The following is a 15,624-nucleotide window of genomic DNA, read 5'->3' as shown; positions in this document are numbered from 1 at the left end:
ATTTGCCCCTTTTAAATTGGCCCAATTTATAATGCTAGTCACTAGAATTCATATTGCCTCCAGATGGCGGTCTCCCCTGCTCTCCTTCTCCGCTGTAATGGATAGGGTAAACTCCATAATGCTTTCAGAAAAAATGGCTGCGGTGAGAGAGGATAGGCTGGACCTGTTCTACAAAATCTGGCAACCATGGCTAGACTCCCCCCATACTGCGGATGTATCATTCTATTTACATTTGTAGTATATGCGACTTCCCCTATGCTCCTATGGGTCCTACTTACCCAGACGGATACTGTGGACAGTGATAACTTTAGATGCTTGTCATATGATAAGATCTCTATTGTACTCTGGTTCCCTTCATACCCCTTTATATTGGTGTAACCATGCCCTTTCCCCTTGTTTTTTATTCCTTGTTGGATTTTTCTGTACATCTTTTTTATATATACTGTTGTCACACTTGATGGTATCCTGTACAGGATTACACATTGAGAAGCTTGTACCTTGTTTCTTATGTCTCAATAAAATATTTTGTTGGATACTAAAAATAATTCCCCTGTCCTTAACAGGGTTGTCTGGAGATACTGTTCTTTATAAAATCTGGTCAGGAAGGGTCTAAGTAAAGAAAACAATATTCCTGTATTTTCCTCGCTCCCGCACTACCATTGGTATAATGGAGCATTGCTTTCAATTGTCCTGTGCTTCTGGGTTAGCGAACGTGGTTGTTTTTTAGACTTTTTACATCACAAAATAAAAGCGTGAACATAGCTTAAAAAGTACCGTGGTTAATACACGCTTGTACCCAGAAAACCCCTTTAACATCTGCCTCAATACCGAATTTTGGCTGCTTCTTCCTATATCCTGACAAATGTAAGTTATTATAGTCGTAAGTAATAAAACAGAACATTTAAAGAGATCAAGAGAGATATGAAAGAAATCCCACATTGTTGGAATTAAATTAACTTCAACATATTTCTGATAATATGTGGGTTTCATATGAAATATTGTCTGGAAGGAAGAGAAAAGAACTGGCACATTGTTCAATTATTTTCCGAAAGCACATTTGTCTCTCACACATAACATGCATCAGATATTGTACTATATATAGGTGACTGAAACCATTAAGACCAAGATGTAGTCTGTCAGTCTGAAATGATAGTTGCTAAAAACATGCAGTTCTTTGCATACTGACATTGAATGTTTTCAGTCTTGAGAAATGTTATTTTTCTAGACATGACATTTATCAATTTAAATGCAAACAGCTTTTGTAGAGCCAGGATGATATTTACGATCAAAAATTTTGAAAATATTACATTTTTATAGAAAAAGGAAACATGGTAAATGATAAGCATGGATCTACCCTGATCAGCTTCATCCAATGACAGAAAATCTTGGTTTAGCAGTTTCATAAACATGGCAATAAAGCAAAATGCTAAATTATTGTCTAAGGGTAGGTTCACATGTGCTTATTTTGCTGTGTATTTTGCTGCAGATTTTCTTACGCAAATTCAGTAACAAAATCAGCTGCATACAATGCAGGAAAATATACACGTGTGAACGTATCCTTAAAGGGGTAATCTGCCCCTAGGCATCTTATCCTTTGGGGGGGGGGTTGGGTGTCTTTCTGCTGGGACCCTCCGTGATCTCCAGCCCACCACCCCGGCATTCTAACCATTTATGTTCAGAACAGCAGCTTCGGCCAACTGTGGTCGTGACATCATACCCACAGCTGTCATGCCCCCTCGCGTAGACATGAATGGAAGGGGCGTGAAGTCACGACCACAGCTGGTTGAAGCCAGTGTTCTGAACATAAATGTTCAGATCGCGGAGGAGCCGGGCTCAAGATGGGAGGTCCCATCAGCCAGACCCCCTCATGATTAGACATCTTATCCCCCTTCCTTTGGATAGGGAATAAGATGTCTAGGGGTGGAGTTCCCCCTTCAAAGCATAAATCGAGTGTTGGTCTCCCATGCATTCTGCAAGGATCGGTTTGGAGAGACACAGCTCAAACTGGGCAGTACAGCATGAATGGGATTTGTTCACAGAACTCTGCAGATCACTGTATTGAATCAGTGTTCAAGTTTCTACCACTGTGGTTACTTTTTAGCTGCAAGTGTGGTTTGCCCTCAACTAAGACTACAAATAATCTGTGTTCGCTCCAGTGAGCATGCGGAAGTGGAGCAGTGCAAGAACATGATGATGGTGGTTGATGATGCCCCCATCTTCCAACTTCTTCCACTCTCCACAAAGTTTTACAAAGTGTCATGTAAGTCACAAATCTCGTCATTGATCACATACAACTCTTTCACTGCATTAGATAAAAAGTCAGATCGGGTGGCCAGCTGGTCGGAGAGTGAAGAGTGTTGCTGCGCACTTCACCAAGATATTACTTTCAATCACAGTAGGTCTCAGGAATGAGACCCAGTGCTATCTAAACTTTTCACATGTCTGGACAACATGCCAAAAGTTTTTACAAAGGACCACACAAATAAGGTCCACAATATCAGCATTAGTATAATTTATCATTCCAGCAGATTTATCTGTGGAGCTCAGCCTATGCACATTATATAAACGAAATTTTAGCTTTATCATAATACAATACGTAAACAATAATGTAATATAATGCAAAAAAATGGTATATGCAGTATTTAACGGAGAAAACAGCTGTATGTTTCCGAATACTGAATGATACTTTTTCATTTAGATACAGTTAGACACAGTTTAGCTCACTTATGGTATGGTTACAAACAGGAAGTCATTTTATAATCCTCTAATGCCTATATTAGAAGAATTATAAAAATTATAACCAACATATCAGTGCATTTTTATAAGGTGGGACTGACATTTTTAATGATTGCAGATTTTGGACGCAGAGTAATACTTTTCTTGATCGATTTTACATTCTTTTTATATAGCTAACCACATTCCTCAGGGTAAACTTGTAGAGAAACTCAGAGTAAACATTTGGAGAGACAAAGTTAGAGATGAGCGAACTTACAGTAAATTCGATTCGTCACGAACTTCTCGGCTCGGCAGTTGATGCCTTATCCTGCGTACATTAGTTCAGCCTTCAGGTGCTCCTGTGGGCTGGAAAAGGTGGATACATTCCTAGGAAAGAGTCTCCTAGGACTGTATCCACCATTTCCAGCCCACCGGAGCACCTGAAAGCTGAACTAATTTATGCAGGAAAAGTCATCAACTGCCGAGCCGAGAAGTTCGTGATGAATCGAATTTACTGTAAGTTCGCTCATCTCTAGACAAAGTCAAAGAAATCTGAAAGATTCTGATAAAAAAAATTGTTTTGCAGAATTTAGGGCAACACTTTGCCATTTCTATTTACGAGTCCTACAATGATCTGAACCTCATTCCGCATTATTTTTTTCCCCCCAGAAATCTATCAACCTTTAACTAAACTCCTGTGGAGATGGGTCATTAAAAAGTAGAACACTTTAAACAATTTAAGAAAAAATTATCCACATATATTTCTGATACATGATACATAATTTTTCACTTTAGTATCAGTTGCCATGGCAGCTGTGCCTGATCCATTTGTAAATGGTCTAAATTATAAAGACCCCAGACTGAATTATAATGGGGTTCGCCAGTTTTTGACAAGGTTTCAGTATGTTTAAAAGTAAGAATATCGATACAAACTGCCATTTTTGCCATCAACAATACCAGAAACCAAAACCAGCTGGCCAAATGGGAACATATCCCATCGTCTTTTTTTAAAGGGAAGGGATTAATGATTTGTTCTTGGGTCATCTGACCCCTTTTTCTTCCATTTGGCACCCTCTTCCCCCATGTCTTCCCTTATTTCAGTTGGTATTGGGGTTTTATATTTTAATTCTTATGTACACTGCTCCAAAAAATAAAGGGAACACTAAGATAACTTTTGTCTTTACATAGTTGAATGTGCTGGCAACAAAATCACACAAAAATTATCAATGGAAATCAAATTTATCAACCCATGGAGGTCTGATATGGAGTCACACTCAAAATCAAAGTGGAAAACCACACTACAGGCTGATCCAACTTTGATGTAATGTCCTTACAAAAAGTAAAAATGAGGATCAGTAGTATGTGTGGCCTCCATGTGCCCATATGACCTCCCTATGATGCCTGGGCATGCTCCTTATGAGGTGGCGGATGGTCTACTGAGGGATGTCCTCCCAGACCTGGACTAAAGCATCTGCCAACTTCTGGACAGCCCGTGGTGCAACGTGGCGTTGGTGGATGGAGCAAAACATGATGTCCCAGATGTGCTCAATTAGATTCAGGTCTGGAGAACGGGCAAGCCAGTCCATATCATCAATGCCTACTTCTTGCAGGAACTGCTGACATACTCCAGCCACATGAGGTCTAGCATTGTCTTGCATTAGGAGGAAATCAGGGCCAACCGCACCAGCATATTGTCTCACAAGGGGTCTGAGGATGTCATCTCGGTACCTAATGGCAGTCAGGCTACCACTGGCAAGCACTTGGAGGGCTGTGCGGCACTCCAAAGAAATGCCACCCACACCATTACTGACCCACCACCAACATGGTCATGCTGGAGAATATTGCAGACAGCAAAACATTCTACACAACATCCCTAGACTCTGTCACATCTGTCACATGTGCTCAGTGTGAACCTGCTTTCATCTTTGAAGAGCACAGGGCACCAGTGGCGAATTTGCCACTCTTGGTGTTCTCTGGCAAATGGCAAACATCCTGCACGGTGTTGGTCTGTAAGCACAACCCCACCTGTGGACATTGGGCCCTCATACCACCCTCATGGAGTCTGTTTCTGACCGTTTGAGTGGACACATGCACATTTGTGGCCTGCTGGAGGTCATTTTGCAGGGCTCTGGCAGTGCTCCTCCTGCTCCTCCTTGCGCAAAGGCAGAGGTAGTGGTCCTGCTGCTGGATTGTTGCCCTCCTACGGCCTCCTCCATGTCTCCTGATGTACTGGCCTGTCTCCTGGTAGCGCCTCCATGCTCTGGACACTACGCTGACAGACACAGCAAACCTTCTTGCCACAGCTGGCATTGATGTGCCATCCTGGATGAGATGCACTACCTGAGCCACTTCTGTGGGTTGTAGACTCTGTCTCATGCTACCACTAGAGTGAAAGCACCGCCAGTATTCAAAAGTGACCAAAACATCAGCCAGGAAGCATAGGAACTTCGAAGTGGTCTGTGGTCCCCACCTGCAGAACCACTCCTTTATTGGGGGTGTCTTGATAATTGCCTATAATTTCCACCTGTTGTCTGTTCCAATTGCACAGCAGCATGTGAAATTGATTGTCAATCAGTGTTGCTTCCTGAGAGGACAGCGTGATTTCACAGAAGAGTGATTGACTTGGAGTTACATTGTGTTGTTTAAGTGTTCCCTTTATTTTTTTGAGCAGTGTATTGCTTTCCATACACATTCCAAATTAACTTACAAAGCAAAAATAAGGCCTTCTGAAGGTAGGCTCAAAGCACAATATTGAGGACTGCATTATTGCAGTCCTCAATATAGGGGATTCTGCATTAAAGAGGTTCTCTGGGATACTTATACCCACATTACTCTATGACAGTGTTTTAAATGTAAATAAAAAGATATTCTAAAGCACTGTTGTATTATAATAATAATATTATTAGTATTATTATGTTTTATTTCATTAGTAAGTATAGTTGGGTTCAGACATATTTAAACAGTGACACATTTTTTTAAAATATTTTAGCCTCAGTACACTTCCACAATATATCTAAAACTAAGCCATCGATATATAAATGAAGCATGTACTTTAGCTTTCATTCAATGGGTTAAACAAAAATATTGGACTATGCATTTGGAACTGCTGACATTTTTTACAAAGTCCGCTCATTTTCTCAAGCTCAAAAGTAACTGGACAAACTAAGTCCTTCCTTACATGCATTTCTCTTCCCATTATTTTAGTACAAGTTAATCTTGGCTATATTTGGTGATATTTCTGCTCTCGAGTGTTACCAGTGCATCTTAAAACAAACCCTCTGTATTTATATGGGGAAGGTATCTCTTAATTGAAGACTATGACAATTTTAAGCATATTGTACTCTACTAAATATATACCATGAAGGGTTTCATTTTCTCTATGCGTCTATTCCCACGTACAGTATCCTGTGCATACTTGATGTGCAAGATTTGAAGCTGCAGATTTCAAAGTAAACTAAATGACTGAATACAGCTTCAAATCTGCAGCTTAAAATCCTACGCATTAAATATGCACAGGATACTGTATGTGTAAATAGACCGTATTAAGGAAAATTTTCTTCTATCATCCACTTCAGTTGTATTTCGTGTTATTCCATGTCTATTGGAGTTGCTAAGTTCTCTGGTGCTTTCCTTCTTCATTTGCCCTCATACCGCCGCTTATACGACTTTTTTTGAAGCGGTAAAATAATAGAAAAGTATGTAATCATGGGTATCATTTTTATCATATTGACCCACAGAAAAAAAGAAACGTCATTTTTTTATGTAAATTGTACAGCGTGAAAATGAAACCTTCCAAAATTAGCAAAATTGCGGTTTTCTTTTCAATTTTGCCACACAAATAGTTTTGTTTTTTTGTTGTTGTGCTATACATTTTATGGTAAAACTAGTGATGTCATTACAAAGGATAACTGGTTGTTCAAAAAAGAAAAAAAACAACATACTCGTCTGTAGATGAAAGTTATGATTTTTAGAAGGTAAGGTGGAAAAAACAGAAATGCAAAAATAAATTTGGCCTGGTCCTTAAGGGGTTAATGGTTATTGTGTCTCTGGCGCCATACACTTCTGGACCCAACTGCAGATATATATATATATATATATATATATATATATATATATACAAAAATGATCTATTATTTCACACTTATACCAAACAAGGTCACTTTCGCACAGTTCAACAAAATCTATTTAAGTAACGAGATGGCTGTATATTATTGTACACTTATTTAGTACCTCATAGGATCCAGGCCCTGGAGTAATCTCCCTTGGTTCTTTGAAACGCTCTTCTCTTGGGACAGATGATGGAGTTTGTATAACTAGCTGCTTCACTGGGTCATAGGCTCCTGGTCCTGAGGGAAAGAAAGGTAATAGTATTTTGATTAATCAATATATAGCACAAAGTACTGAGATACAGCAGCACACCAGTTATCTTACCAGCAGTCTCTATTGTGGACAGGCTGGAATATGTTTACCATTTTAATGTACACTTTATTTCTGAAATATGTATGCCACATTTTTAATATGTTACGTTTAGCTTTAAATCACTTAAAAATATATCAAACATCATGATTAAGATTTTATGGTCGTCTTTTATTGCACTGGATGACAATGCTTGATAACCCTTCTTGGACACATTTTCCTGCCAATGTGTTTTTTTTCTATCCCTGCAATTCATTTAAAGTCTACCACGTCATAAATAAAAACTCTCCATTGCTCTTACATCACTTGCCTCCTTATTCACACAATATTTGTCTACAATATTAAAGATAGGATGACTACTTGGGATCATGGTTCCAATGGGTTGACCTAGCTATTCCTATTCTATCATCCCCATTCTCTCCTAGTCACAGTATGAGTTGCATTTGACCGTCATACCATGGACGCAAAGAACTGCTAAACAGTGAAGTCTCTGTATGAGACGGCCCGAACGGGCTCTAGTACAGCTTCAAGTATATACGTCCTTTGATACTTTTATTCATATGTAGATCACACATTTATGGCCTGTTCTAAGTATATGCCATTGATTACAATTCCCAGAAAGTTACAGGACATGTATGTTTCTTTATTTTCAGTGTGAATGCAAATGTGCAGCTGGTGCAATATAAATAATACTATAGAAAACATAAAGTACACTGCTGTGTCATAACATAACCAAAATAAAGAATATGAAAATAAAAAGCAACATCTGAATTGTGTAACCAACAAAAGAAATATAATCTATAAAAAGTATGAGAAGTATAAACATTTTAAGGAAATGTTATGATCAAATATTTGCATTTTTCTATGACTTATCATCATAATGAAACACTTAAGTAACAAGTGAGCCTAAGGGACTAAATACCAGTGTTACTGAAAATCAATATAATCATACACTTAATGGAACCTGGGAGGAAAACTACACAGCATTACTATGCAATTAGATCATAAATATTGTGTATGTATGCAACTCCTGTTATAATCACCCTCATTTAACTAATGTTAACATTCTGCTTCATTAGTTTTGATGTATTCCTCCAAAGCATTACACTATGTGTAATACATACTACATGATAGCTATACTGGAGTCATAGAAGACTTTTATTACAATAATACTGTAATACTCCAGCTATAGCAAGTAGCTCTCATCCTGAAGGAAAAGAGGTATCTTTGTAGTGCCTACTAAGTGAGTACCCGGCGCTGCCTGGTTTTTCCTATTAATCCCTGGGGGAAGGAAAAGCAACAAAGGAGAAAGCTTTTGTCCTCATATCCTGTCCTCAAATCCTGACTCCATATCTCCTCCTCATATCCCAACCCCAAATCCTGTCCTAATATCCCGACTTCATATCCCGACCTCATATCCGGCTGGACTGTTTCATTCACCAGGGGATGCAGAGCGGAGCTTGTGGAGTAAGGTACCAGAAGTCCCATATGTATGGGACTTGAAACAAAAACCCTATCCTTCAATAGGGGTTAATTTTAATATTATATATTTTTATTTGATATATAAGTAACGTGTGACCAAGTATTATCAAAATATCTCCAGCTGTATGGAAGTTATGCTGGAACATACATTTCCCATATATTTGCATTGAACTTTCACCTCTTAAGGATGCAGGGCGTACCTGTACGCCCCGCACCCGGTCTCAGTCTATAACACGGGGTTACGCCGTGACCCCGCGTCATAGCGGGTTGGTCCCGGCGGCTAATGAAAGCCGGGACCCTGGGCTAATAGTGTGCGGCACCGATCATTGTGCCGCGCACTATTAACCCTCACCGTGTCTAAAGATGAAAAGATTTCATCTCGGCAGCTCAGTCGGGCTGATCGGGACCATCGCGGTGAAATTGAGATGTCCCGATCAGCTAGGACACGAGCAGAGAGTCCATTACCTGCCTCTGGCGTGTCCGATTGGCGATTGACTTCTCCATGCCTGAGATCTAGGCAGAAGAAGTCAAGCCCCGATAACACTGATCATCTGCATATATTTCTATGCTGATGAACAGTGTTAGGAACTAGATAGACACTAGAGGTGGCTTTAACATAGCAAAAAAGTTACTAATGATGAATTAACCCCTACCCTAATAAAAGTAAGACTCACCCTCCTTTTCCCATTTAAAAAAAAAACAAACTAAAAAGTAAACATATTTGGTATTGCCGCTTGTGAAAATGTCCGAACTATAAAAATATATTGTTAATTAAACTGCATGGTCAATGGCGTATGAGCCAAAAAATTCCAAAGTCCAAAATAGCATATTTTTTGGTCACTTTTTATGGCACAAAAAAAAGAAAGAATAAAAAGAGATCAAAAAGTCCAATCAAAACAAAAATGGTACCGATAAAAACTTAAGATCACGGCCCTGATATCGGCCCGTATGCGGAATTTTTTTTTTATAGGGGTCAGATGACAATTTTAAACGTATTAATCTTCCTGCATGTAGTTATGATTTTTTTCACATGTAATACAAAATCAAACTTATATAAGTAGGGTATCATTTTAACCTTATGGACCTAAAAAATAAAGATAATGTATAATTTTTACCGAAAAATGCACTGCATAGAAACGGAAGCCCCCAAAAGTTACACAATTGAATTTTTACTTCAATTTTGTCGCACATGAAATTTTTTCCGTTTCGCTGTACATTTTTTTTGGGGTAAAATGACTAATGTCACTGCCAAGTAGAAATGGTGGCACAAAAAATAAGCCATAATATGGAATTTTAGGTGCAAAATTGAGGAAAAAATGAAAATGCAAGAACGGAAAATCCCTGCATCCTTAAGAAGTTAAACAAAAACCCTGACCCTTGCAAATGAGCGTAGTTAGGGTTACATTTACTATCCTACTTTACGGGAAAAAACTCCAGCTGTTTGGAAGTTATGCAGTAACATATATTTCTCATAGACTTGTATGGGACTTTAAATAAAAACCCTGACTCAAATGGGGAGGGGGGGTAAGGGTTAAATTCCCTATCCTATGTTTGTTGTTGACATATAAGTAACATTTGCACCAAGTTTCATGTTAATATATTTAGCCATTTGGAAGTGATGCTGGAACATACACATATACACACACACACACTTTGGGGGACATTTATCAATGTTGGTGTAAGGTAGTAAAGATTTTACCCGTTTGCTTGGTGTTTGTTTGCACAGTTGCTCAAAATTTACCAAAAAGGTACAAAGGACTTGATAATTTTTGCTCAATTATAGAAACCGGTGAGCTGGTTTAAGCTTTGTGCTCTAGCATCTGACACTTTTGTACGTGTACTATTAGGTGGTGTAGGGTTGCGCAAAAAAGTAGGCTTTTAAAGCTCCACTGCAAAAAGTGGTGTAGAGCACTGTACACCACTTTTTGCAGTGGCGCTTTTAAAGCCTACTTTTTTTGCGCAACCCTACACCACCTAATAGTGGTGTACGGTGCACCAAACAGTAGACAACTTTGAAAGATGTTCTACCGAAAATTGCACAAAATTTGCAGGGACATTTAGAGCATTTAAGTGGTTTAAAGCCAATGATAAATGTCCCCCATTGAGTTTTATATATTTGTGGTCGTTGCTACATGACTGAAATGCGTAAAACCCTAATACTAACCTAACAACCAACTGTAACCAATAATCTATCAACCTCAACTAAGCAGTTTGGAGTGTGCCATAACTGCGGCGTAAAGAATATGCCTGGAAAAGAGGGCATACCCTGTGGTAAGTGTGATGGAATGAAAAGAAGGGGGGGCGGGTGGGAGCGAAGAACCCACGGCGTCATTGAAGGGGGGAGAGCCGTGAGTTTTATAGTCATCCCGCTCCTCCCACAATTACAGGCCAGCTGCGCAGGCCTTTCCATTTGTGGTCGTTGCTACATGACTGAAATGCGTAAAACCCTAATACTAACCTAACAACCAACTGTAACCAATAATCTATCAACCTCAACTAAGCAGTTTGGAGTGTGCCATAACTGCGGCGTAAAGAATATGCCTGGAAAAGAGGGCAAAACCCGGATTTAAACAAACATTTGTTTATTGCGGATTACAACACAAGAGACTGGAATGCGCTAACCATTTCTTTGCGAGGGTTAGGGAAATACTGCATGTAGCATCCGCATTTCCAACATCCTAATTTCATGATTACGTGGGTTGGGACCCCGTGCTTAGAATTGGCTGTAGCTGCGCCAATACGGAAGGAGTGACCGGATAATGAAGTCGGGACTCCTCCCAGCGACCCGACCGAAATGCGTAAATGTTTGATGAATTGAGAAGTAGTTAGCGGGTTGGACCTGAAATGGAGTAAAAGGTCGTCAGCTGATAGGTTAACACAGGCATTCAACAATTCACGGAGGACTGTGGCAGGACACCCTTTGTGCACGGTGGGGAAAACCGAACAACCACAGTTTGACCCGGTGACGAGGTCTTGGTCTGACTGGGGGACAGCTGGAAATGATCAGAGACATGTGACAGCTGACTGACCTTAGGATAGGGCGCGTTAATGGTCCGAGTAGTACACTCACCCGGTCTGAGAAACCCATAACAGGCAAGGTACATGGCCGCTTTTAATGTGAGGCTATCACGGATACCCAATGGTGTGGAGTCTAACAAGTCGGACAACTGCCTGAACATGTTGCCTGTGATTGGTTGTCTGACTGGGCTGCGAGGGACTTCCTTCTCAAGGATGCCCTTCAGAGCGGATTTCACCAAGCGAGAAGAGAGTATAGAGTAACTACGGGTATTGGTCAAGGATAAATGGTGTTGGATACCGGCTAGATAACTCTTAATAGTATTGTGGGATAAATGCAGTGTGGAATGGCAAAACCCGACATATGCTAATAGGAAGGGAACTGAAATCTTGTCGCCCTCGGCGTGCTTGGATCTGGATTTGGAAAACGAGTTCCACGCCGTACCATAAATTTTTGCGTATTTGCGGACAAGGCATCTGCTGCAATATTCTGGACTCCTTCAACGTGAGCACATGTGAAAGTAAATGTATGTAGTAGGGACAGCCAAACTAACCGTCTAGCCAAGCTCATTTATCTATAACATAGCTGACCGTCTAACACCAGGACAGAGAGAGAGTATCCGAAGACGTGACGGATGAGAATTGTATACGTGACTGGACCTAGACAAGTATGTGCCCGGTGACAAGAGCGAAACGTTATACAAGTACCTTAACAACCTAGAACACCCTGAAGAGCATCTTTAGGAACGAGACTAGAACGAGAGAGGACGAGAAAGGAGCGCATCGACAACGCAAGCAATCACAACCTGAAAGCGTATCAGGTTCATGAGGTAATTACTTGGACAATAATAATCAACTCTTTAAACCAGGACAGAGGGAAAGTATCCGAAGACGTGTTGGACGAGAATCGTATGCGTAACCGGGCCTAGACGAGTATGCGCCCGGTGACAAGTGCGAAACGTTATACAAGTATCATATCAACCTAGAACACCATGAAGCACATTTTTGGGACATGACTACACATAGAAAGGAGCGCATCGACAACGCAAGCAATCACAACCTGAAAGCGTGTCAAGTTCATGAGGTGATTACTTGGAGAACAATGTACGACACTTTAAACCAGAACAGAGGGAAAGTATGCGAAGACGTGTCGGACGAGAATCGTATGCGTAACCGGGTCTAAACGAGTATGCGCCCGGTGACAAATGCGAAACGTTAAATGAGTACCATATCAACCTAGAACACCATGAAGTACATTTTTGGGACATGACTACACAGAGAAAGGAGCGCGTCGACAACGCAAGCAATCACGACCTGAAAGCGTGTCAGGTTCATGAGGTGATTACTTGGGCAACAATAAGAAACTCTTTAAACCAGGAGAGAGGGAAAGTATGCGAAGACGTGTCGGACGAGAATTATATGCGTAACTGAGTCTAGATAAGTGTGTGCCCAGTGGTAAGTGCGAAAGTTCATACGAGTACCATTACAACCCAAAACATCGTGAATTCCGTTTTTGAGAACGTGACTATATCGTAAAAGAGGTGCACCGACGACACAAGTAAACACAACCTGAAGACGTGTCAGGTTCATGAGGTGATTACTTGGATAATAAAACAAATCTTATCACCTATGTGTGGCGTTATTGCTGTTCTGAAGGCGTGTCAGTAACAACCGTGCAACGTACTCCCTGCAGGCGTGGGAGGCATGATGGGTATACATCACCTATGTGTGGCGTGTCAGTCATAACAATTATGCGACGTACCCTTTCTGTAACATGACAGGCTTAACAGGTAAATACCACCTATGCGTAGTGTCAGTGTCGTTCAGAAGGCATGTCAGTACCAACGATAATGAGACATACCCCGTCTGCAACGGTTTACTGGGTCAGCCCCGCCTGTGCGTCGTGTAATAGTCGTTCTGAATATGTGTCAGCAGCGACAACTGCTATGTATCACCCTGCCTATATAAAGATGCGTGCAGAACGACTACGTGTGAAACTGTCGTGAACCGCTAAGCATGGCTATACCACCAACTTGATGAACCTATACTCGGGCCAACCATATACGCGTATAGACCACCAGTGAATGCCTGAAGCTAACCACGACCTGATGGCAGAGAATATGCCGGCAAGTAGTAACTATTATAACCACATACCTGCGTACAGGGCCACACCCCATGTGCTGTATGAGCATGTGCGCTGCACAAAACTGCGGGTGTACGAACTTCACAAATAGCGCAAGTGCATGTACAGAACACATGCCACGAGTGCACACGCAGCCTGATTCCCGCGTGCACCCGAGTAATATAACCCTACAAACACGCGTGATACAGGTCCTGCGAGCGGGTGTGCAGCACGAACCTTATGAGTGCATGCTCAGTAGTAATCCTATGAGCGTGGGCCATGTAATACTATAAACGTGCGTACAGTGTGACTCGTATGAGCGTGTACAAGGTATGAATCCTATGAGTGTGTACAACATGACTCCTACAAGAGTGTGTGTAGTATGAACCCTGCAGGCGAGTACAAGCGTGTATACCACGTAAACCTACGAGCAAGTGTACAGAATGGATGCTACATTGGTAAGCACCGCATGAACTTGATGAATTATGCAAGCGAGTGTACCGTATAAAAGCTACCGCGAATGTACTGCATAATCCTAACGCGCGTAAAGTAAGAAACCAACAAGCGTGTGTACAGTGTGTACAGTGTGTACTGTGTACAGCATGAATCTTATAAGTGTGTACGCAGCATAATGCTACAAGTATGTACAAGCGTGTGTATAGAGTAAATGCTACAAGCATGCACCCCCCAACTATGCGCAAGTGTGAGTGCAGTATGAATGCTACAAGCAAGCGTACAGCATGAACCCTAAGGGTGAATGTACAATATAATCCTACAAGCGAGTGTACAGTATGAAACCTGTAGGCAAGTAAACGGTATAAACACTACAAGTGTGTACTGTATGAATCTTACAAGCGTGTGTGCAGTATAAACCTTACAAAGGGGGTGTACAGTATGACCCTAAAAGCGTGTGTACGGTATAAAACTACAAGTGCGTAGAGAACGAATGAACCCTAAAAGCGTGTGTGGCGTATAAATGTAACCGGCATGAATCCTACCAACGTGCATGGGTACCAGGATGTGTACAGCATGAACCCTACGGCATGATTCCTATAAGTGAGAATCGTAGCTTCACAACAGCTGGAGGCACACCGCCCGGAAACACAGAAATATAAAATAAATGAAAAGAAAACTGTGAGGAAGTTAGTTAAGAGACAAAGATTGGAAGTGAGCGCAGCTGTTGGTGTAGCGTGCCTTAGACTGACCAGATTGGCAGCTGTGGGGGTGAAGCATAAGCCCACAGGGTGGGGCGGAGCGGTGAGACCGATTGAGTGTAAAGGTGTGCGAGTCTTAGTATACGGGAGACACATATAGATCCTCCCCGCAGCACAGAACTACAAAATGTGATAATGATATATATGTGCAGGAGGCTGTTCACATAGAGCGGTAATGTTATACATGTGCAGGAGACTGTTCACATAGTGCAGTAATGTTATATATGTGCAGGAGACTGATCACATAGTGCAGTAATGATATACATGTGCAGGAGACTGTTCACATAGTGCGGTAATGATATATATGTGCAGGAGACTGATCATATAGTGCAGTAATGTTATACATGTGCAGGAGACTGTTCACATAGTGCGGTAATGATAAACATGTGCAAGAAGCCTAACACATAGTGCGGTAATCATATACATGTGCAAGAAGCCTAACACATAGTGCGGTAATGATATACATGTGCAGGAGACTGTTCACACAATGCAGCAATCAAATACATGTGCAAGAGGCCTAACACAGTGCGGTAATGATATGCATGTGCAGGAGACTGTTCACACAATGCAGTAATCATAGTGCAGTAATGATATACATGTGCAGGAGACTGTTCACACAATGCAGCAATCAAATACATATACAAGAAGCCTATCACATAG

General features: G+C 41.0%; 1 protein-coding gene across 5 annotated transcripts in view; it reads right to left on the bottom strand.

Annotated features, from left to right (window-relative positions):
• The window catches only part of STPG2 (sperm tail PG-rich repeat containing 2), a 677,454-nt gene that overhangs the window by 232,301 nt on the left and 429,529 nt on the right, over positions 1 to 15,624 (bottom strand). For all 5 annotated transcript variants that reach the window (XR_008891455.1, XM_056567176.1, XM_056567184.1 and 2 more), the window contains exon 13: positions 6,946 to 7,061. Coding sequence is in view for 4 of the 5 variants with exons in the window: in XM_056567176.1 (XP_056423151.1) it covers positions 6,946 to 7,061 (116 nt within the window). In the remaining variant the exon portion in view is untranslated. The remainder of the gene's footprint in view (positions 1 to 6,945; positions 7,062 to 15,624) is intronic.

This window comes from Hyla sarda, chromosome 1 (genome assembly GCF_029499605.1).
Source record: "Hyla sarda isolate aHylSar1 chromosome 1, aHylSar1.hap1, whole genome shotgun sequence".
In the NCBI taxonomy this organism is placed as follows: Eukaryota; Metazoa; Chordata; class Amphibia; order Anura; family Hylidae; genus Hyla; species Hyla sarda.
This window is presented reverse-complemented; position numbering and strand designations above follow the sequence as displayed.